The sequence below is a fragment of the Haliaeetus albicilla genome, chromosome 3 (assembly GCF_947461875.1).
Source record: "Haliaeetus albicilla chromosome 3, bHalAlb1.1, whole genome shotgun sequence".
In the NCBI taxonomy this organism is placed as follows: domain Eukaryota; kingdom Metazoa; phylum Chordata; class Aves; order Accipitriformes; family Accipitridae; genus Haliaeetus; species Haliaeetus albicilla.
In genome coordinates, this window is record NC_091485.1 from 15,153,697 (window position 1) to 15,177,780 (window position 24,084).

Here is a 24,084-nt window from a genome sequence, read left to right on the forward strand (position 1 = left end):
TCCTTATCCTGTGCTGGGAGTGTATTTGCAATAACATATCAGAAGAAAGATCCTTAACGGCCTATGCACTTTTTCATATGACTCTCTAAAATATACTGTGCTTTCTCCCCAACATGCTGGCATAATTTTCTTTTCCGTTAGAGATAAAATGGCCAACTGGAAACAGTGGTAGGTGGCAAGTGCTAAACCAAGGGTTTGAAATCTAACTAAAACTGAACAGGAAAAAAAAAAAAAAAGAAGGAAGGAGTGAGAGAATGAGACAAAAAGAAATAGCATAACAGATAAAATAGCTTGATATTGCTGATATTATGGTAAATAAGTTCAAAAGACCACAGCCATAAACACCTGTGAAACCAGCAGCTATCTGTGCCATCATATTTTGTTTGAATTTCATTTGATTGATTTTCATTTTCCTTTTTTTTTCTTTGTACTTAGCAATGACCTATTTAAGGTGGTTTCTATTGCTGTAGTTCTAGAAACTTTTGTTGAACCTTACTCTATGAATTGTAATCAAAGCACTTAACAATCAGTTGACGGATTTTGTGCTAACCACTTTAATGTTGGATCTTTTTATACCAACATAATTACAGTACTTTAAGGTGGGATTTTTTTATATCAGTGTAACAATATTATTAGTGACTCTCTTACAAAGGCATTACATAAAGTTGACTTCCATGTGCATATTCACCTTCTTATAGGTGAGTGAAACAGTGTGTGATGAATAAACAGAATTTTGTGTAGGTACAAATGCACCTGCCCAAGGACGATGGCATTACTCTAACCATGGCAGTGTAGAGGTACAAGTTGCATGCACAGCAAAGCCCTTGATCTTTTCCATGGAAAATAAAGAGAATATATGATGATCTACTTTGCCAGTTCTGTACTTCTTCTGCTTAAAATATCCTCATTCTGCCATTCTCCTATGCTCTGATAGTAGTTCTTTTTTATTTTAGTTAGAATTCTTCCATCTTTTCTTTTGATTTCTCAGGGACTAGCAGAGTCTATTTCAGAATTACAGATAATCTGATGCTGACCAGCAGAGAGTGAAATGGTGCACCAGCCCACCACCAGCTTCTGTCCTGGACAAACGGCGAGCAGCTCACCCATCTGTGGAGCCAGGCTGGCTGCCTCACCGGGCAGTGAGTAGATTTTTGTGTTTCTGTTCTCTCTTGCAGTCAGTGCATGTTATTGTTACGTTCAAAAGGAGTTAATGTCTTTGTACAGAAATCCCCCCCCAGAAGAAGTAAAATCTATGTTTTGGTGAAGTCGCTGGCAATGCCTTGCTTGGTAGGTAACAATGCTAGTGATAAGTTTTATTTTGTTTTGTTTAATTTAAGTTCTCAGGGTTTTCATTGGATATATCAGTACACCAAACATGACAGTCTTTTTCAAATGCAGCAGGAGGTCATATGTGTCAGAAATTTCTGATAGCAGAAGTAATTAACACTGTCAAAATCTTTTCAGAAAAGCAAACCGACAACTGATGCTACCTGTCCTATACAAAGAATAGCTAATATCAGGATGACAGGAAATCTGCATCTTTGTTCTCAGAAGAATTTATTCACCATTTGATGAATTAAGTCAGCTGCCACATTCTGTATATTATTTTATATATATATATATATATGTTTTTTTAAGCAATAGAATTTCTACTTAAATGGAAAGGGGACATATATGTATTCATCTCAGGCTTAGTAGAAAATACAGTTGATTCAGTTGTGAAAAAAGAAAAGCCCACTGAGACTGAAACATAATACCCAGGAAATATGATTTACTATCATCTACAACAGAAACAACAAAAAACAGCACACAAAGCTCTCAATGCCAGGAATCCAGGCGCAAAACACAGCTATAACAATACAATGTATATTTCATTTTATGCTTTGAAAAATAATCAAACAAAAAATACTAATGCTATATATCCAGATTTCCTGTTGCAAAATAAATGTAGTTTGCAATGGATACAAACGCTACTGCAAGGAAGTTGATAAATGCAATTTTGACCTTGGAGCTCTTGATCCAGGCTATTAGCTTGAATAACCCAAAAACCTGAAGTTTTATGTGTGAGATCCATGTGTGTGCATAAGGAGCCCTCTCCCATTTTATCTCTAAGAATGAATTGTCTGCAAAAACAAGGTCTCTGGTTATTTCTGATCAACCTAAATTCAGTCCATCAACTCTTTAAAATTATCCTAGCAAGGTTTACCTCAGATTATCTGCTTAGATTCCTGTCCGTCTAAGGCATCAGATTATTCTGGTAAGCCTTTGAACACTTGCACATCATAAACTCAGATAGCTACCTTTTAAAAAAAATCTCTTTCACATTAACAAAAAGAAACAAAAATTCCATTAAAAATAGAAAAACATAATTGTAAGTAAAGAAATATCTGCAGGTTTTAACTTTGTATGGTTCAAAATGGGTTATATTTCAAACTGGCAGGGGCTTCACACATGATTTCAACTAAAGGGAATTGAACCCAACCATAAAAATAAAAGCATAATATTTTCAATTGATCAATTGTTAGGATCAATATGCTAGGATAGTTGATAAGCCATTTTGGAGCAGATATGCTACTTTACAGGCATTTTATGATTCCTACAGATCACAGACATAATTTAAAAAAAAAATAATTCTGTCAGAGATCAGTGCCTCTTGTTATGAACACATTAATGTAACAAAAGATCTATGCGGTCACAATAATTCAATTTAAAAAATAAATCCTCATAAAATAACTTGTGATGATTCTGTAATGGGTGCTCTAAAGCCCTATAGATGTAATTAAACTTTCAGGTTCTTAGAAATCAGTGAACATGGTTACAGGCTAAATTTTGGAAAATAAAGAAAAATCTCTGATATTCCTTCTTGAACTGAAGAGACTAATTGAGAATTTGACTTACTGCTGCTTTATGTCAGTATAAATATCATTGATTTCTTTGGAACTACATTAGCATAAACCAGATGTAATATCTTGTAGTGTATCAGGCAGGAGTTTACGGTACAATTATGCTATTTCTACTAAAACAAATGATTGCAGCAGATATTCCTTGGTTCCATTAATTTACAGTTGACTCTGATACCTTTCTTGAAAAAGCTCTACTGTTTTGTTGGGCCTAAGCAAATGAACTTCTGCAAAGCAATGGCATGCTTAAGAAATATCTGTTCTAGATTTTAGCAGGAAAGGGATTTTTACTTGAGGAATCGCTATGTATCAGTATATGGGGGGTGTAAAGGTAAAAAACCTAAGCTAACTCCAAACCCAACAGATTATCTTAATTCATTACAATACAACAGAGTTTTAATTTTTTTTTTAGATTTTCTTGATTCTTCCATTTCATTACATATTTAAAGATTTGGTAGGAGGTAGTTGTTCCTACATAGTTTCTGTGTCCTTCTTAATCCCTCCTCCAAGGTCATTTTCCCGCCTAGAGTGGGGAGAGTTCAGTTTGTTATTTGTTCAAAAGTTTGCTAGCAAATGGTTTTTTCGTTTATATTTTGAGTATCTTTAAGCAGTGTACTTGTAGGGGAAGAAGTTGCTTGTTTGTTCTGAAGTATGTGTCTGTTGAGGGGCAGGTTCAGGGGCTGGGTTAGGCTGGTACCTCTTACAACATTTAAAACCAGTTCCCTGAAGCCACCGTACCAAGGTATGACCTAGGTGTGGCCCAATGGTACCCCCCCACCCCCGTCTTTTTTTCAAACAGAAGCAGTATGCAGAAGTCCTCAAACTAGAAATAGCTAACAAAGCAGCTACCTGATTTTCTGCTTTTATGCATCATCACTATTAACTCGAGGACATTTGGGGTTGGTGTTTGGTGTTTGGGGTGGTTTCCTTCGGTTTTGGTTTTCTCTGTGTTTTTTGTGTGTGGGAGGGAGATTTTAGATAGCTTTGGCTGCTTGAGTTGATCTTGTAGGAAAGAGATGCACATTATCAGAAAATTATTAACTGTAACTTTGCTGGTTACCAAGCTTTTTCTCAATGAAGGGGTACAGAAAGGGCTTAAGAAAAAGAAGATGCATGAGATAACTTTCTTTGCAAGAAAGGTAGGCTGAGTCAGGTCCTGGATGCATCAACAAAAAAGGTTAAAGATGCCATACACAAAAGATGCATTGTTTGTTCTCTAGCTTTCTCCCTGGATTTTGAAGGCCATTTTAAAAGTCATAAGCTTCTTTGCCATATAAAAGTTACAGATCTTTCTGGAAACACGTCTGAGCTGACAATGTCCTATAATTAAGGATAGCTTCAACCTTAAGTGAACCGCCTCTGCAGGAAGTTTTCACATCCAGGCTGCATTTGAGGGTATTGTTTAGGAAACAGCTCTGTAAGTCGCTGCCAGCAAAAGGAAAAATCCAGAAACATTCATTTCCTTAAACTGACTTTCAGCAGGGTTTTTTTAGCAACATGATGGACATAAAAAGTAGAGTTGAACCAGGAAAAGGATAATTCAGGAAAAATAATAGGTGTATGAGAATGGCTGTGCTCTGAAACGGAAAGGTCCATTTCCCATCCCAGTAATGGATTTGTGTGAGAACTTTAAAGCCTTTCTGCTTTCATTTTTCTTTCATTAAGACGAAACTTTCAGGTTTCTGCAAATAATACCACTTTTTGGAAACTAGTAAAATCAGAGACTTCAACAGGAAGACAAGAACTAAACTGAAAGAAATAAGCATAGTCAACTACACAGTATTAGTACATTAAATTCTTAGAGACTCAAATGTAATTTATTACTTTCCTTTGTGAATTAGTTTCTTCCATGTCTTTCAGATGCTGTCTTCTATATTATTACTGGATGTAAATGCACAGACTAATTATCAACAAAATGTGAATAGAGAACCAGTACTGTCTTCCTATTATAAAAGTGGAAGCATTTATAAAATATTTTAAGGACATTTTTTATACCTTATTGACCTAATCAGTATCAGATATTTACAGTCAAGATCACTGAACAGAAAAGGTTTAGATAGAAGAAAAAGGCATGGTGATAGCTTTTATCATTAAGCAATCATGTAAATAAAAATATAAAGAAAATAAATTAACTGGATATTTTCTTGGGATTATTTGTTGAGGTTTTCTCTCTCTTTTTTTAAGTAGATCAACTTGGCTTTTTTCATTGATTTTGTAGTTATCTTCAGTTCACTTTTTTGTCATCTTTTTGACTTTTGTTTTATTCAAATGGACAGAGAAGTACTTTGAATGGCTGCTTTAAGGATTTCCCCCTCACATGCAGACACACAAACTTCACTAATGTTCAGCAAGTCATCACAAGCAGACTCTCCTGCTATGAACACATCAAAAGAATGTTACTTACACAGTGAACTTAAAAAATACCGCAAACCTTGTTATTTCCTACTGACACACCTTTCGCTTGAGAGTCGGCAGCGGTAGTGCTTTATGGTCTTCAAAATTTGTTCAGCAGTGGCGTTTCTTTCGCTACCTAAATCAGACCTTTATAGCATTAGTACATCTCACCATTAGCTTACTCTGTCACTAAACATAGCTTTTCTATGTTCAGATGGCATCCATTCCTCATGAATAATCTCCCTGAAAAAAATACCCTTCCTGAATCTCAACATGTAGTGTTATCTAGCCTTCATATTACAGCTGTGGGTTTTATCATCAGCAGTCTTTATCTTCCTGACCCGTTTAGGTGTTCAGTGTTATGTTAGGATGAATACCCAGTTAATGGTCCAGTTCCAAAAATGTAAATAATTTTCCAGTTCCAGAGATGTAGAAACATAGTGCTTTACCTAAAGATTCCTGCATATCTATCCTCTTGCAAAGATTGATTTTTTGGGGTTGAAGCATTTCATCATAGAACTACAATTTATATAATGTAGCCTCTTGGAGGCCAGTATGTTTAACAATAAAAAATTATTGAGAACTTGAGTATGTAGATGATATTATCTTTACTTTTCTACATTTGGGAAAGCCTTTTAGATTCAATTATCTTTTCCTCTCTGTATCATCTTTACCAATATATCCCCAAAATATGTTGGTATTTTAATTGACAACTTTTTTCTTTCTCCTTGAAGGAATATCAGGCATTAACTTTTCCTCTGAGGTTAATGAATACATACTGAAGAATCCTATCCATTATGTTAGTGAATCAGGCATGCCTACAGATTAATCCAATTTGGGGGGCCTTATTGGTTCAATTAGATTAGATGCAGAATAGGAAAAAGCAAATTGAATTATTGTGCCTTTATCCGGCTGTACCACTCAGCCATCCTGCTTAAAGAAACATAGAATGGTGAATGGAAAAAGCATTTTCCTTGATGGTAGCGCACTGGCAGAGGGGCACCCTCATCCATAGAGAAACAGGGATTTGATATATATCACTTGTTGCTGAACTGTTGTTCTGGGCTGGTTAACCTGGCTTCTACAGGGTTAGAGCTAATCTACAGGGATGCTCACACCAAGTGCAAAACAGCTAAAACCTCCCTCCTCCCAGCCCATTTACTTCATTATCTTCACTGACAATTCATTGAAACAAAAGGAGCTTTTTGTCCTGATCGTTTTCCAGTTGGTCATGTTTGTAGGTAAAGAAGTGATACCTGGAGAGGTCTCATTTTTAGCTGTCTCCTGCCTCACTACACTGCCACAGTCAAGGCCTTTTTTTCTGGTGGTAGCAGCAGTCTGCAAGTATATTTGCCACTCTTTCTGCACTATTGCTACAGGCCTATCTATTAAATCTTAAATACTAATGAATCATTAAAAAGGGTATTAACATATTGTGCTGGCCCTGTTGTGTGTCTTATTCTTCACAGTTTTATAGCAATTTCCATTAAAAAAACTCATTACAGAGATTATTGTGACATGCTTTGAAACAGCAGCATTCATTACATATTATCTATGTATTAGAGTTTGGGAAATTAATGCACCAGGAAATGAAATGACTCACTCAGGGTCACCGAAGATGTATGTTCAAGTCATGATTAAAATCCAAGCTGTAGATCTCCACTGTGTTTGCTGCACAATCTTTTTTGCTCTTTTTCTTTTTAGGTTTTTTTTTTTTCCTTTTAAACCACATCCTACAGTTGTACATTCAGCTGGAAAATTCCACCGTGCTGCTTTTGTTGTCAAACTGTAATTGGCATTTAGCCAACAATTAGTTAAATATGGCTTGTTTGTGAGCCTTCCCTTCTTTTGCTTTGGGGTTCAAAGGATAGAGAGAAAGTGGGATTACTGGGAAAGAAGAGCCAGGCTGTGGGGAACGGTGAGCAGAGAACCAGAGAGGCAGAGAACCAGAGAGGCAGAGCCCAAGGAACTGCTCAAGTGATGGGGTGACCGACCATGAGATCTGCTGCTGCTGCTGCTGCTGCTGTGAGTCTCTTACCCACAGATGATCAGAGATGTGTGGATTTTGCAGTCTTTCAGTGCTGGGGGGTTAGGGACCACCAGAGGTAGGAGGTAAGGGAGGTACCGGGAGAGGTTGGAAGGGAGGGGGCTGCACGATGGACCTTCCCTTACACTCCCTGCTCTGATACCTCCACTGCCCAGGAGGGTAGGGTGGAGATGGTGTGGACTTCTCTTTTTATAGATTACATCTTCTGTAAAAATAATGCTTTAAGTGTAAGCCTGCTCCCAGATTGTACCAGTAGAGTCAACTTTCACAGTGCCTACAGCTTTCTGATTCGTGACTTGCAGGTGCGTTGCCCAGGTGTCTTGAGGGAACTCATACTGGTGTCTCGAGGGGACTCGTACTGGTGTCTCGAGAGGACTTGTGTTGCAGCCTTTAGAGGGAGACCCAGTAATGCTCTGGTTACAGGCTGCTTTTTTCAGCAGGTATGACAAGGGTCCCTGTTCCTGGGACTAGCTGACCAAGAAGCCCTGACATTTGTAGTAACTCTGTCTGTTGTACAGCCAATAAATGTCTTTAGACATTAACATTATATTATCGATACTTAGTCACCATGTGGGGTTGGACATTAACTTCTTACCTTCTGTTTTTCTTTCAATACCAGATGGAGAGAAATGAGCATGAAATTCAGAGCAATAAAATTGTAATTTATATATATATAAACAGATGAGTGAAGAATAATTTTCATTTAAGGGAATTTGTCTTCAATTTGGAGACTTCCTGAGTACTTTATCTTAGCTTTAATTAAAGAAAACGGATGTGTAAAAAGTTTCACTTGTAATAATAACAGTAAAAAAATTAACGTATGTTTATCTTTTTCATTCCACTTTAGATTTTGTGGAACACCACTCATCTGTAAACTACTATATACATACGTAGTAGGCCATAAAGAATAATATTTCAAGCTAGAGAGATACTTTGTCTTTTTGCCTCTTTTGCAACTGTAATTTGAGAACAGCTAGCCACTGAGGTTAAAGATGTAATTGTGGGAACCACCTAGATCCTGTGTGGTGGGTTTAAAGGCCACAATGCCGCACAGCATCCAGGAACTGGACCCCTTAGACTCACAAGATCCTCTCTTTTCCAACACAAAATCTGCAGTTTAGTTTCTGAAGCTTCCCGTTTCCCGCTTTTCTTATCAGTAATACTTCTGTTTCCTGAGACAAGCTAAATGTAAGTTAATCTTTTGATCTGTTTGAAAAGATAACTTTGTAATGCAAATAAAACACGACTCAGTCTCCAACTCAATTCCCTTCTATTTCGAGTTTTACACTCAGCATCAGATGGACTACTGACTCTCTCGGTGTATGTTTTGAATCCAGATTTTGGTTTGGCCAGGACAATTTCAGTTGCTCAATTAAAATGTAAGTAAGTACTATTCTTATAAAACAAGAACTTGCTTAAAAGAAGCTGGTCATCTTGTAAAACTTCATTAGTCCTCAAAGCTTCTGCTGCTGTGAAGTTCCAGTATTTGAGGAAATTCTCAGAATATTGAAGCCATTGAAATAAAAACAATACACAAATGAAGAGACAAGATCATCAGAAATTTTTATGAGGAAGCATTTTTGTTAAATACCATCTGGAAGGCTAAGCTTAAGTTTCTAGGAAAAGATTTTGCATATAATATTTTTCAAGGAACTTTTGATCTGTCAGTAACATATCTGCTGAAGTCAAAGAATACAACTTCCTCATAAAACAAAAAAATACCTGTTGAGGGGGAATACATTACCTACAAGGAATGCACTTACCTACAGCTGTGAACACGATTTCTCAGACAGGAAAATATAGGAAGTCACTTGTAAAAATGAAAAATCACGAGGAAAGAAAAAAAAAAAAAGGTTTATTGCCTTCTCACAGTGAATCTCAGATTTTTTTCCCTTCCAAGGAAAGGCCCTCCACAACAAGAAAATTAATAAAATACTTTTATCTTCTGTGAAAATTGTTCTAGGTGACACACAAGAATCATGTCAGCTTAAAGGACTGTGGAAAGTAATCTTTCTAATTTTATTTTTTCTAAATTTTAACAAATACACATTATTATTAATATATTTATATAACTATTACCTTTTACTGTTTCCTAAGAGTAAATACAGGCTCTCATTCAGGTAGTACATCCTTTTTGAGCTAAAATGTGGTATAGAGTACAATTTTTTTATCGCTTCATCATTTGGTGGATTGTGTTTTTATTGACAAGGTAGAGTAGTAATAAGTGCAACCGCAACAATGGAGAATTACAGATCTAACTAGGAAGTGGCAAAATGGAGTCACTGCAAACATGTTGTATAATCCTAAAACATGCCTAGCTTAATACAGATAAATATATACAGATTTTGGTTTCCAGACAAGTTGTTGCCTTGCGGAAGGTGTTTTAAACAGATCTAATGCTAAGTCCTGCTCAAGCGTATTCAGGCTATTACTCACCTGAAATATTAATTTCTGTTATCAGCTTTAGTTCAAGTTACATTTGTTTTTTCATTTGAGAATTTTAACCAGTTGATTCAAGCTTAGTTTTGACTTCAAATCAATCATATTGTTCCAATTTTAAGCAGCTCCATAAAACTATGGTCTGCTGAGGTACAAAAATGCTTGCAGCTGTCCTGAGAAAAATCTATAAAAAATGTAAGTGTGGCTTGTTTTGACAAATTCCAACATGAGTTATGAATACCCAGGATCCTTACACCTTTGAACAACAGTTTTCAAGCTGCATAATTCTGATCTTAAAATACTATCTCATGACATGTTATCAGAAATAAATTCTCAGACCTTAAGACATTACTTTTATAACTAGTTACAGAATTATGACCTCTAATATATAAGAACTGTTTTATCTTCTCTTCAGATTTTATACTTCCTGAATAATAGATAAATGTTGAACTGCAGTGTCAGAAAATGGAGAAATTCTGTTGCTTTTGGATACATGGCATGGAAGAATTCTGTTTGCTTCTGCTGATGAAACCTAAAGATCCCTGCTTCATCAATTATCATAGTATTCATGGATATTGCTAGAAAGTCACTAGTAATGAAAACTCTGAGGTGGACTTTGACAGGAATTTAGACTCTTTCTGATGCAACTGCACCAAGACCTCAAACGGTGTTTCTTAGAATGTGAAAGTAAAAAGCAGATGATGTTTTTCATATATCAAATGTAAAAACATCCTGTAAGAAGGGTACGTGGTGTGCAGAGATTGAATAAAACCATGTTGCACTGCAGTCACTGACTCCAGTGTTCTTTGAGATGGACCACACAGCTCTCCTTATTGTTGTTCTCCAGCTTTGTGGAAGTAAGGTTGCTTTCTTATTCCTAGCTAACATCTCTCTTTTATTTAATCACATCATGACAGATATGATCGCAATTCACAAGTGTGTTACTGTGTGGTTCAGGCAAATTTTAACTGTTCAATGATACTCACAAGTTAGAAGTAATAATTTCTACAGTTTGGGTTTTGTTTTTAGTGAACTTTTTCTTCAGTGTTTTGCTTGTAGTGCTGCCAAAGTTGTTTCTGAGTTTTTCTATAAATTCAATTTTCAATTATGTTAATTCTGAAACTGAATTTCTGTCTGTGCTTTAGCCAACGTGGAAGGAAGGTTTGTGGATTCAACTGTAAAACTTACTGAAAGGGTGAAACTGGAATGCATATATCCAAAAAAAGCCACAATAATCCAGACATCCTGGATGAAATTTAATGTAACTCATAAAGAAAATATAGCTGTCTTGCATCCAATGTATGGCATACATATCGAAGACAAATACAATGGAAGAATTTATTTTGAAAATGCTTCCAAGGAAGATAAGTCCTTATCCTTCATCAAGAGCACTTTGGAGGATGTTGGTCTTTACTTTTGCTCCATTGTAACTTACCCAGATGGAATTTGGGAAAAGGTAATAGAAATTATTCAGCCAGGTAAGTAAATCTCTCATTTTCTTTTAGTTTTCTGATATATGCAAAACAGAAATCCATGTCAATTTAGGGAGTACCTGGTGTTGTAATTTTTTATTTTCAATTATATAGCATGCAGAAATGGAGTAATTTGGGGAAAAGAACTAGCATGACAGAAAATAATTATATTATTTTGACAAAAGGTCATTTTAAGAGAAGTGGGAAGTAAGCTGGGGAAATGAAGGAGACAGAAGTCACAGCAGCAGTGTATTACATGGCAGACTTCAGGTACTAATGGTCATTGCAACAGTGACATTTCCATTGGGCTCAGGTTCTCATAGCATTTCAACTGGCTGTAGGATCTCTTCAGGGGATGAAATTGCAACTACCCATGAAACTACATGGATGAACCTTGTAACTACCCATGGACAGTACTGTATTTTTATTATTATGTTATATGGTGAGGACATTTCCGATCTGAAAATAGGAATTTTTTTAAATTTTTTTTTTTTTCTTCTGGAAGCTCTTCTGTGCTTGCTTTTTCAGGAACAAAGTAACCATTTAGGAATGGTGTGGCAACAAAAGGGAGGGAAGTAGAGAAGTTTAAATGAAGGAAAAAGACAAGACCTTTTCTTTAAAAGGAGTCTTTTTTAAAGATGGAAAAGGGAAGAAGGAGAGAAAAAGATGCAGCTATGCCCATGTACTTTCTGTGTAGCTGTCCATGTACTTTCCAAAGGCTCTGTAATTACCTGACCACTCATTCGATTTGGTTTCTTTTCCAGCTCTATGAGTAAGAGAAGAAAGAACCCTTTTCTGGTATTTTTCCATGCATACCTATTCAGTATTCATCAACTGACAACTCTGATGCAAATTGCCAAGCTTCTCTGATAGGAGAGAAGTCCTCAGAAGGTCATTATGTACATACAATAGACTAGCCTTCAAAAGATAACTGGTTTTGCTTATTGGTTTGTTGATTTGATATTGTGAATGTAGAAAGAATCTGTTCCTCTTTCCCATTCTCCAGAGTGAAAATAGACTCCATTCAATATTTTATTGTATTTCCCAGCTAGGAAAGAATGGGCTGAAAGGAAAACTTAGTTCCTAGCATTTGAAAGACCAGAAGATAAAAATAACAGTTCTTTTCCTAGCCTGATCCTTCTGAGTCTTCATTTCAACCTTATTTTATCTACACTTCTGTGATTTCAATGTTACAATGAAACAGTGGACCTGACTCTAGGAGGAGATATTTAAACTTCAAAAATTCAAGGCAGATTGTTCCGGCCTGCACCACTGAAGGTTTTTGAAACTCGATTTTAGCCAGCTCATTTGTTGATGGCATTCATGAAATAGGAATCCCAATCTGTCATCCTGTCTCTGCTAGCTTTTTGTCAGTAAACATTGCTGCTCATCAAATCAGAAATTAAGCCACACACAAATTATTGCCCTTATTTTGAAAAAAAAAAAAAAAAATCTCTCCCCACGTTGTTTAGTTAGATAAGATAGTTTGGAATTTAAATTACTTTCCCCTGTGTGGCACATCAGCATAGCCATACAATTCCCAGTCGTTCACATGTAGAGCATATCCTGCCAGTGAAAGAGCTGAGCTGGGTGTGGAGGGGTGTGTGTGTGTCCCCATCCCTCAGGGTAGGCTTGCAGCCCAGGTCAGAGTTCCTCAGCTGTGATTCCTTTAGGGGCATCTCTGAATGCTTGCTTCACTCTGGTGCCTTTTTTAGTACGTAAGGAATAGTGTTACTGAAGTAGTATCTCCCTGGTTTCCTTTTCTCTGGCAGTCCATTTAGTGCACAGTATTATTGCAGGTGTAGGCATTAGACACATACTTTTTGGTTGCATTCAGATAAGCCAAGATCTGGAAATGCAGGCTGCTGTTTACAAAAAGGTACAGGCAAACCATATCTCATTTGCTTCAGTCCAACCTGAGCTCTGGTGGTGCTGAGCCCTCATTGACAGTGGGTTCATTTGCTATAAAATCCTAGAAGTTAGATGCAGTAGAGATCTGCAAGCTCATTTAGTCCTTTTCCTGGCCAAGGCAGTACTGTTCTCGGGTGTCTGTTCTGAAGGTATTGGCTAGGGTTAATCTGAAATGATGCAGGAAACAGGGCAGGCACTTCCCTGTGGGATGTTACTCTTCCATCCCATACCTTTATTAGGCAATCCACTTACAGATTTCAGCACGCTATAAGCCACACAAAAAGTGGAACAGTTATCGGAGGAATGTTTTTTTTTAAATGATACTGTGCGATTCGGCATTCTCAGTGTGTAGGATTTCTCTCCTGGTTTGAGCACGCTAAACCAGAAACCTAAACCAACAGCAAACCCCCCATTTTTCAGGTATATCAATTTAATCCTACTATGGAGGGAGACAATAATAATGTTGAAAAGAAATTAATCCTTTTCCATTTAGAGAATCAAGGTTTCTGAGAACAATCCTGTTCAGCTCTTGATAGATGTGTATAAATGTGATCCTTATAAACACTGATCTGAAGAGAATGAAGTGTATCACCAGTGACGACGAGATATTACAATGTCAATCTACACTGCAACTAAATATATTCTTAAACCAGAGTTTAGAGAAGATATTTATTTAGGTAGTAGTCATAGTAGAACTGTTATCAGTCAGGCTCTGCTAGCACCTTCATCAGTACTAAATATTTTAAACTCCCTGGAAGACATCTTGCTTTGATTAAATAAACAGTAAACTTCAATTTCACTTCCATGCAGCCTGTATTTTAGCTTGCTGCTGACACTATATTTATATATTTTTATTTCTTTGTCTTCCAACTTGTAAAATTAGGGCACTGATGTTCATCTTTAAAGTTTTTTTATTCTGCACCAGAGAAAGAGTGTTGAGAAATCTGAGCGTTAGTCTCATAATTTCACTGTACATGGATCTTGTTCTATAGGATTAATATACACAACTAGTTGAGGTGCTGGAATATGAAGTGTTTTTTAAGGAATCTGATGTTCACTAGAATAAAGAAATCCGGCCAACATACTAGAAAGATCATTTTATAGGTAATTAGAACTTTTTTCCAATTACACAGTTTTCTTTGGTTAGGATTTATAATTTATTTATTTATTCCCAATAGACATTACTTTTCTAAAAGCATTAATTTACGTACAGTAGTCCAGACAAATAAACAACTCAAAACACTGCAAAATCCATTTCTTCTAACAGTTAATCAACAAACATTTAATAGACTAATTTATTTTTTTTTTTAATAGGGAATTGCATGATGTCTAATGCTTTGCAATTTGTGGGTTTGGTTTTAAAGATTGGTTGACTAAGTTCTATCTGCCTTTAAATGGATGCAACTTTGTGGACACATAATATTCAACATGAAACTTAAGCTTCCTCTAGTAAATTGGCACAGATGAAGTTAAGTTATTACTAAGGTTTTTGTGTCAATCAAAACTGAAGCCTAGTTTATAATTTAATTTGCTCTACCAAAGCACTGAAAATTGTTGGGATTTATCTATACTGACCTGTTACTGTGGGACCCAGAGACATTCCTGCACCACCTTAAGCACATAAGTACGCCATTGAGGAATCTGTAGTGCATAACTCATTGAAAGCTGACAACAGAATCTAGATATAGAATATATGATTGGCTTTCAGAATTTCCATTGAAAGGAAATAGTGGAAATAAATGGAAAAAATGCCATATGGCATTCATGATGGAGATCCTTAACGAGATTAAAGTATAAGATGAAATGTTCTTCACATGGCAATTATATCTGCTGGCAGTTACATAAATTCGGATATCAAATATCCAAATATATTTAGATATCATATATTTAAGTATCTAGGATTAACTTTTGCTGGCTTGCAAAACAATGACTGTTTCTGCACTCAAACTGTTCAAAGTTGCTCTAGTGCTTCATTCCTGATAATCAACAGAGGTCATGAGTATAATTCTGCTTTCCCATGTGCTTTGTATAATTTTTTAAAGCTACGAATACAAAATGAGTAAAATTGGTATGATTCTGATTTGCAACATTTTTCATTTGCACAGTTTGAAGCCTCAAGTGCTGATGCTTAATGGGTAAATATTTCAGGCAGTGTCTAACCGTTACGCTAGTGTCATTAGATCTAGCAACTCAGTTGTTAACAAGATCCTGACACTACAAGATCAAGCAGTTAAAAAAGTTTGGGGATCATGACTTGCTTTTCCAAACAAAAACACAGAAAGAGAAGAAAAAAGTCAAGTATTTGAAAAGCATTAAGCACATGTCTTTTTATTAGTATTTCAACAACATCCCTATCTCTTTCCCTTTAGAGTAAAGGTGTCTTTATAAATAAAAGGTTCACTATGGTTACACTCTTTCATATGTGATTAAAGATGCTATTGAGTGAATAAAAGATCACAACAGGATTGCAGTGTATGAGGTGACAAAATAATACTGGAGAAACTCTATTTAGGACTCTGCTCCTGGCTTAGTCTCTGGTCACAGAACAGCAGTTCACTCCACCATAGTCTGGGTGAGGTGAACGTGATTCTTTTTCAATCAGGGAAAAGAGTAAGAAAAAAAAAAAAGAAGAAGAAAAAGAAAAAAGATTAACCTTGGATAAGCAATGGCTGAGCTGTCATAAGGATCTGAGCAGAGGAGGTTATAGCTCTCATTGCAGAGGTCTTTTCTTGGTGTACTATCCTCATTGCATCACTGGCAGATGGAAGATCCTAGAAGTGGTGATAAATCACCACTTATATAAATTTTTAAATGTAAATATTGTAGTAATCGATTTTTTTTTACTAGATGTGGTCTCAGCTTACTCCTGGGTCTGTATCAGAATATGTAATAAAAATGTTAAGACATATTTTGTTATTTTTGCCTTAAAATTTAGCTAAAGATTTCCTATGACATCTACAAAATAGGTGAGAAAGAACTCTTGCAGATTGTACAATGTTATCCATGCTTTCTTTATTGGCCATTACTGAAATATATTGACAGAAAAGCAATAATACTTAGGATATTATATTGGAAACTTCACATGTTATGTAGCTACAGGATATTCTTACAAGTGGATGCAGTGCTGAAGTTCTGTACCATAACTGCGAAGAACTTGAGAGTATGTTTTGCCACTGTTACACATGACTATATTGGCAAAGAATAGTCTAGTTACCCCACAGGAAGATACTTGCCAGCTGGGTGAAGCTGTTCCTTCTTTTTTTTCCTGTAGTGTAAGCATATATCCAACAGTTTTCAGAACTGAATTCAAGGGATTTTTTTTCTTCCCCTTAACGTTCCAACATTTTATGAGTCACACATACTCCTGCACTAAGCAAACAAAACTGATACTTTCAGAGAAAATTCCTTGGGCATTTTTTGATAAGATGTAACGATTATGTAGGAATAGCCAGTAGTTTTATTTCACCTTTCTTAATGAACAGTTTAAGGATGATCTGCAGTTTCTTGTATACAGTGCTTAGAGATGTATGTCTGAAGACTGATTTTGAGTGCAGTATAAAATGTGAGGAGCAGAGAGCAAAGTCACCACTAACAGAGGAAGCATTAGAGTTGGAGACACCACGCAGGAACTGTTGATTGTCCAAAATATGTTATTTCACACACTTGCCTGGAAGAGAAACAATTTGAAGCTGCAGGTGTTGTAATTTTACTTTCAAATGAAAGAGCCTTGAGAGAGCAGCGTACTCGGTCGGTCCATCGGGCAGGTGTGTACAGAGGTGCATGTTTAACTGTCATCCCAGGTGGCCACTCAAAACACAGTACTCGGCTCTGTCATTTTGCCAATTGCCAGCCATGTACTGAACAACAGCAAAGCAGCAGCAGGAATTCTGCAATCTTTCTTTCTTTTTCTTCAAATTATAAACTTTTGCAAAGAAATGTATACAGGGAAAGGATATGTTTCCAGTCTCTAGCACTTTGGAATGGATACTTGGATGACTTTATTTTACAAAGGAATTGGAAGAGGTATTGGCAAAATTCATTTTTTCTTCATACTATATCCTTTGTCTTCTTCTGGTTTGTCCAGATCTTTGTTTACCTATGGCCACTTGAGACATGGATCCAGTTGTTTACTTGATCTTTTTCCAGACCTGTCTTTAGTCCTTTGGTTCTTCTCTCTTCAGTTAAATCCATCAGTACAACAGTTACCCATCTTTGAAGGGATTTTTTAAAAGTTTGAATAAAGTATTAATTCACAGAAAAAGAGTGTAAGGAATTATTCTGGCCTCTTCACTATTTATTCAACAGAAATTAAGGTCTGGTCCTGTCACCCTGTCATGCATATCTGCCTTTAAGATCTTAGTTTTGTCTGTTCTTTTTCAGCCATTCTTGACTCCATGGAGTATTATAGTGAGGATATATCAGCAGGAAAGGTTAAGACAAGACCAATAGACAAATATTTGGTTCAAAATATGATTTCCATTAATATCTGTATATCAAGAACTTAAGTGTAGTGTGAAAATCTGAAGTGTATTTCTGTCTTGTTCACAACCTGGCAAAATAAATTAGTGATAATTTACATTTAAAATGTCTTCCAGGTCCAATACTTTGTTGAACTTAATGGGTTTGGTTTAGGCTTCCTATATAGACACTATGTAAAACGTTTTTCCTGTTGCACTCATATCTGTGATGATACCCAATGTGCCATTACTACTTGGTTATCGCTTTGTATTGTCATTGCCCATAATGATAATTTTGCCCCTTTCTGTCTTGCCCTTATGAAAGTATGAGGCATTTCTTTGTCAGCTGCAGTTCAGTGCAATACTTTTCACATTACCAGACCACTGTACTGATGCTTCCTACGCAACTACAAACTATCCTCTGATTCATTCTGCCTTAAGAAGTACTGATAAGTACATCTGGCTTCATGTGCTTCACACATCCTCCCAAACCACTTGGTCTTATTAATCGTTAGTTTTCTAGGTTGCATTGCATCAAAATCCCTGAATTAAGAGTTTTTGAGTTTCCATTGAAATGTGTAGTTATAATATTGATTATTTTAGATTTAACAGAATCAGAGATGATTGAGCATAGGCAAAAACTGTCTTAGAAGCAAAGTAAATCAACTTGTGAAGAGCTTTGTGATGCAGAACTCAATCAGTTAAAGTTGGATCAGTAATCTTAAAATACACAATGGACAAATTTACAATGCAAATTTAACTTAAAATATAGAATATAATAAACAACATTTGAGAGATTACAAACTAATATTGTTCTACTCCTATAGACTATGCCTTTGCTACACATCTAGGTAGAACGTTAAAAGTCTTCAGCAGTGAAGAATTATGTGGTATTTAAACTGTTTAAACAAAACCTGGCCTTTATGGCAAAGCAGTGCTGTATGTTTATTTGTAAAGAACAAATGTAGTTAAAATTACCCAGATTATTTTTGTCCTGTGTTTGTTTATTTGCCTTTCAAAACTGTTGAATTCTAACATGAATTTCTGTATATTTTGAAATATTTTTTGTATTTGTTTATTTTCTTAGCAGTTTTATTTCAGTTAGGTGTTAAAATAGTCTAGTTTGACTTAAAAATTCCCATGCTATGCTCTGAATAGAATGGGAAATATTCTTCTGATGTTCGTAGTGACTTTTACATCCATAACATGAATTACGCAGAGTTGCACAATTGATTGGTCTTTTTTTTTTGCTGTTATATGATTGGAAACAGTTTGGTTTTTTTGTTTTTGGTTTTTTTTTTAATTCATGAGTAAATTTGTGTTTCTGTCAATCAGTGACAATGGACCATTTGCTCAGGGGATATGTTTTGCTAGCAACTCTGAATAAGAATGGAAATTCATTAATAGAGTATTTAAATGCCAGATGTACCATGAAGTACTCCCGTATTTTAAATAGAGTGATCAACCTCTTCTGTGATAGCAGAGACAGAGCTTTTCTATTCTTAGCTAGTGTGATGATATCCACGCCACTCAGCACTTACTTCTATATTAATGTTGTTCTGCCTGCCAAAAGCAGCACATTCCATAGATTTTTTTCAAATCCCTATTCACCTGAAATAGCTTGCTTTCTATTTATCTCTGTCTCAATTTAGAATGTGATTCATAGGTCTACAGTGAAAAATTATCAGCCCTTTAAAGCACATGGAAGCAAGAACTAATCCTGAGGGATCTTCATTCTTTGGCTCTTAGACTCTGAGCTCCCCAGAGCAAGAGCTATCTCTACATCTTACACAGTGACAACGACATTGTCAGCACCTAATTAGAAAGCAAGAGGATGGAGGCAAGTGAAGCTGCCTTTTTCACACCTCTGCTGTGATTATTGACCTGTTAAATACTCCTTTTCTAACTTTTTATCTTCTGTGATGAACTAAGGATTGGATGCCCCTTCAGTATAAAAGGCTAGGGAAAAAAAATCCAAACAAACCAGACCTGTTGGGAATAGAACAGATATCACCTCTTCCTTTCTGAAGGAAAAGCTTACATCAGAAGGAATTACAGAATTGTGGAAAACTCAGGCTGGAAGAGACATTCCAAATTAATCTCATCCATCTCTGTGTCCTGAGGCAGGATAAGTGTATCTATCTGTATCATCCCTGACTGATTCCCATGTTGGAAACGCATGCATAACACTCTTGTGTAGTCATTCTAGTGCTTAACCAGCCTTGCAAGCAGATTTTTTTCCCATTATATCTAACCTAGATATCTCTTGTTTAATACTGAGTTTATTCACTGTAGTCTGTCTTTGAAAAAAAAAGAGGAAGATTCTCATGTTGCCAGTCTTCAGTCAGCCCTCTGTACTAAACATTCTTTTAACTTTTCTTCTTAGTTCATGATTCTAAATGTCATCATTCTTGTTCTCATCAGAATTTTCTTCAGTTTGTATATAACCTTATTAAAATAAGATACGTAGAGTGAAACACCATTTTCCATCTAAGGTCTTAACGATTGCTAAATAAAACAGAATAATGCATCCTTTGTCTTGTATATGACTCTCTGTTGACATACCTAAGAAAATTTGTCTTTTGTCTGGAAATGGACAATGTGATACCATTTCCGATTCTATTTGGCTAGCAATCAGAGCATCCAGATCCTTTTATTCAGCACTGGGGATTTTTTGACTTTTTTTCCCCCCTTTTCTTCTTTTTACTCCTTACCGTTTTGAATGTTCAGTTAGTTACTAAGAATAATGATGCTGTTATGTACTCTTGGTTACTTTGTTTGCATCAGAATTGCTATGTTAAGGAAAGAAATGTAACAGTATCCATGAGGACTGCTGTGTTTTTACCAAAGCAAGATAAAATTAGAAGGGTTGTTTTATATGTTCCCTGTGAGCATTGTTTTGATGAACAAGCATTTCATGTCAGCTGGATACTATAGCTATTAGCTGTTTTGCTGTTGTGTGGTAATTTGGAGATGACTCTCACTTCACATCTGTTCATCTGCTGACCCAACCTGCTGTCTGGGGAGATTTGCTGCTTGCCAGGGTAGACTCTAGGATGCTGCAGAGAGACTGCCAAGGCTTGCCCAGTCCTCAGACTCCTAAGCCCTGCTGCTTTTCCACACATACACCAACGGCAAGGCCAGGAGAGACCTGGAGCACATTGGGCATGACTACATGGTGCTGGAGGTGGTGGACAAGGACATGGGCGGCTTAGGTGGTATCTCCTTGTTCCTGACGAAGAAGGGAAAAGCTGTGGGAAGAGAAAGTGGATTCTGTGGATCAAGATCCAGTTGCATGGCTGGTGTCAACAACAAGGTGTTACCTTTTATTATCATGGACCCTTTTTGATGATCGAGGACTGCTAGGAAGAGACAGGATCCACCTGAGCACATGGGGATAAAGCATCCTTGCCAACATGCTAGTGAGGGGACCTTTAACAGTGAAGTGAGATGACAACCCACAAGTGAGTGTGGAAGTGGACTGGGCTGACAAGCAAATGGTGTGGGATTATATGGGCAGGAAACACCTTGAAAACAACAAATCAGGGCAGAGGGGTGACCATTCCAAGTATGTCCACACAAATAAGGAAATGCTGAGGGGGCACATTGTGGGGAAGCTCTCATACCTTTTCTGGGAAATCAGCATGACTGGATGACCATATGAAGTGTCTGTACACCAGTGAACATAGCATGGGAATCAAACAAGGAATCAGAGCTCCATGTGCAGTTGCAGGTCTACAATCTCATTGGGATCGCAGGGACATGCTGGGATAGCTCACATGACTGGAGTGCTGCCATGGCTGGATACAGGCTCTTTAGGAAGGACAGGCTGGATGGAAGGGAAGGAGAGTTGTCCTTTATGTGAGAGAGCAGTGGGAACACAAGAAGTTCTGCCTTGGAATGAATCGTGAACCAGCTGAGAGCTTATGGGTCAGGATTAGCAGGCAGATTAACATAAGTGACATTGTGGTTGTGATGGGTGTCTGCTACTGACTGCCTGATCAGGGTGATCAGGCCTGATATAGATGAGGCCTCCATCAGACAACTGGAAGAAGCTTCACATTCTGTGGTCCTCACGGGAGAGTTCAACCACCTGGTATCTGTAGAGGAGCAATGCAGCAGGGCACAATCAATCTGGTAGTCTTCTGGAGTGCATTGATGACAACTTCCTCACTTAGGTGATTAAGTAGCTGAAGAGAGGAGGCAGTCTGCTCAACCTCAGACTTACAGAGAAGGAAGAACTTGTTGGGGTGAAGATCAGCGGCAACCTTCGCTGCATAGTAGAGTTCATGATCCCAAGAGAAGGGGATAAAAGAAAAAAGCAGGATCACAACCCTGGGCTTCAGAAGACCAGACTTTGGCCCGTTAAGAGATCTTATTGGAAGAATCCCAAGGGTGATGGAGAGGAGATTTTCAAGGAAAACCTCTTCCAATGGTCCATCCAGACAAGCAGGAAATCAAGCAAAAATGCCAGAAGGCCTGCATGGATAAACAAGAAGCTCCTGACTAAACTCAAACATAAGAAGGAAGCATGGACACGATGCAAGCAGGGACAGTTGACCTGGAATGAACCTTGAAACACTGTCCAAGCATGAATGGGTGCAGTTAGAAAAGCCAAAACTGACCTGGAGTTGAATCTAGTTGGTTAAAAAAATTTGCTGGGGTTGGGGGGGGGGGGGGGGGGGGCACGCAAGTATTCCCCTACCTCTATAAGCCAAAAATACTTCATCTCCTCAGCTACTATTCCCTAATTCTATGCCACTGCAGCCACCACTGGGAAATTCAATTTAAGTATGGTATTATCTCTAGTATCAGCCATAACTGCTGTGACACCCAGTAGGTAAATCCAGATCCAAGAGTTTTATATTTTTTGGTTTTTGTTTCTCAAAGTGTAAATGTGATTGCTGAAATTTTTGGATAATGGAATTTGGAAATCATTACAGGATGCAACTGCAGGGGAAAATGGAAAGTGCACAGTGACAGCTTTAAAATATTCAAAATTAAGGAGATAGTATTAATTTATCTAGGACAGACTGAATAATATTTTATTTGGGGAAATACATGTTAGGTTATAGAATGAACAGAGGTAGGTGAAAAACAGAGGGTAAAAGGAATTACAGATTCAGATAGTAAGACTTCCAAATACTCTAAAGGAAATCACTAAGAGGTGATTAATATTTTAAGTTCTGAAATTTTCCCATCTGCACAATGTCTCTCTGCTGCTTATATTTCTAATGATGAACCTTTCTTTCAACTGGCCTGTCAGACAGGAATATAACTTATAACTTAATAAGGACAAAAAGAAATGGAAAGAAAATATTCGGTAAAAAATACTGATGATACATTGAATTCTTCCATTTTCTTACCTTGTACCAAGCTGCATAACAAACTTCTTATGAAATAAACTGTATCTTCCCCTGTTCTCCAATACATTATCAGCCCATAAAACAATCCATTAAAAGTAATAACTAGGATATGAGATGCAGGGCAGCAATTTCCCACAGTGCATCCTCATGCTGCACTCCTGGGCGTTATAACACTTCTGGGGCTGGGCGGCTTGGGTGTGTACCCTCTCCATTGCCTTGGCACCTTTGGCTTTCCCTCCTGAGAAACACTGGTTCAAATAGTTCTCCTCAGGAGCCAGTTTGATTTTTTACACCCTTTCCCTTCCCCTCTCCCCTGCCTTTTTTCTTCTGTGTGGCTTAAAACATTACGTCCTCTGCTCTGCCTGAAGTCCATCCCTCAGGAGCCTTGTGGAACATATGAGCAGGTAGGCACAAACACACATATATGCATGCATGCCGTTTCTCGGTATAGCATGTCTCTTCATCCACTGTGAGACAATATGGGTCATTAACAATAAGTGAAGGCTGAGCACAGTATCCTGTGTCACTGCTTCTGTCTGCTCACTGAACTCCTATTACTGGTAAATTCCCTTCATCCTGAACTGATGAAATTCCTGGAGAGGATGAAAATTTGAAATTCTGACCTCTCATATCTTCAAGACTCTCCTGCAGGTGAATCTTGGCATAGTGCGTTACATGCTTTTATCAGATGACTTCTTCCCCAACTTTCTCCTTGCTGCAAGTTCATGGATGTTTATACCTGAAGAGAGAATGATTTTCTCACTCTTATTAGCACTGTACTCTTTCTCTCTCTCTCTGGCTTCTCCCTTTCCTTGCACTCTAGGTAACTAAAGTTCAGCTTAAAGGAGTAAAATAACAACAAAGAATAATGGAATATATGTAAATAAACTGGAATTGGCATTACAATTGCGTGCCAAGTGTTTTTAACATCATGCAGAATTAATAATTGATAGAGAAAGATTCACCAAATTGTCACAACATAATTTAACATGTATTTAAAGGGATGTTTTAAGGGTATAGGAGTACAAATACTTTCATTTTAACTTTTATGATCCAAATAGTTGTTATTAGAAAAATATATTCTTTTCAAACACTGCA

General features: G+C 37.0%; 1 protein-coding gene across 1 annotated transcript in view; it reads left to right on the forward strand.

Moving 5' to 3' along the window:
- The first annotated feature begins 844 nt into the window (after positions 1 to 844).
- CD226 (CD226 molecule) overlaps positions 845 to 24,084 on the forward strand; it is a 46,464-nt gene continuing 23,224 nt past the window's right edge. The window contains exons 1-2 of the mRNA XM_069778883.1: positions 845 to 1,139; positions 10,926 to 11,258. Coding sequence (XP_069634984.1) covers positions 1,049 to 1,139; positions 10,926 to 11,258 — 424 coding nt within the window. The 5' untranslated portion in view covers positions 845 to 1,048. The remainder of the gene's footprint in view (positions 1,140 to 10,925; positions 11,259 to 24,084) is intronic.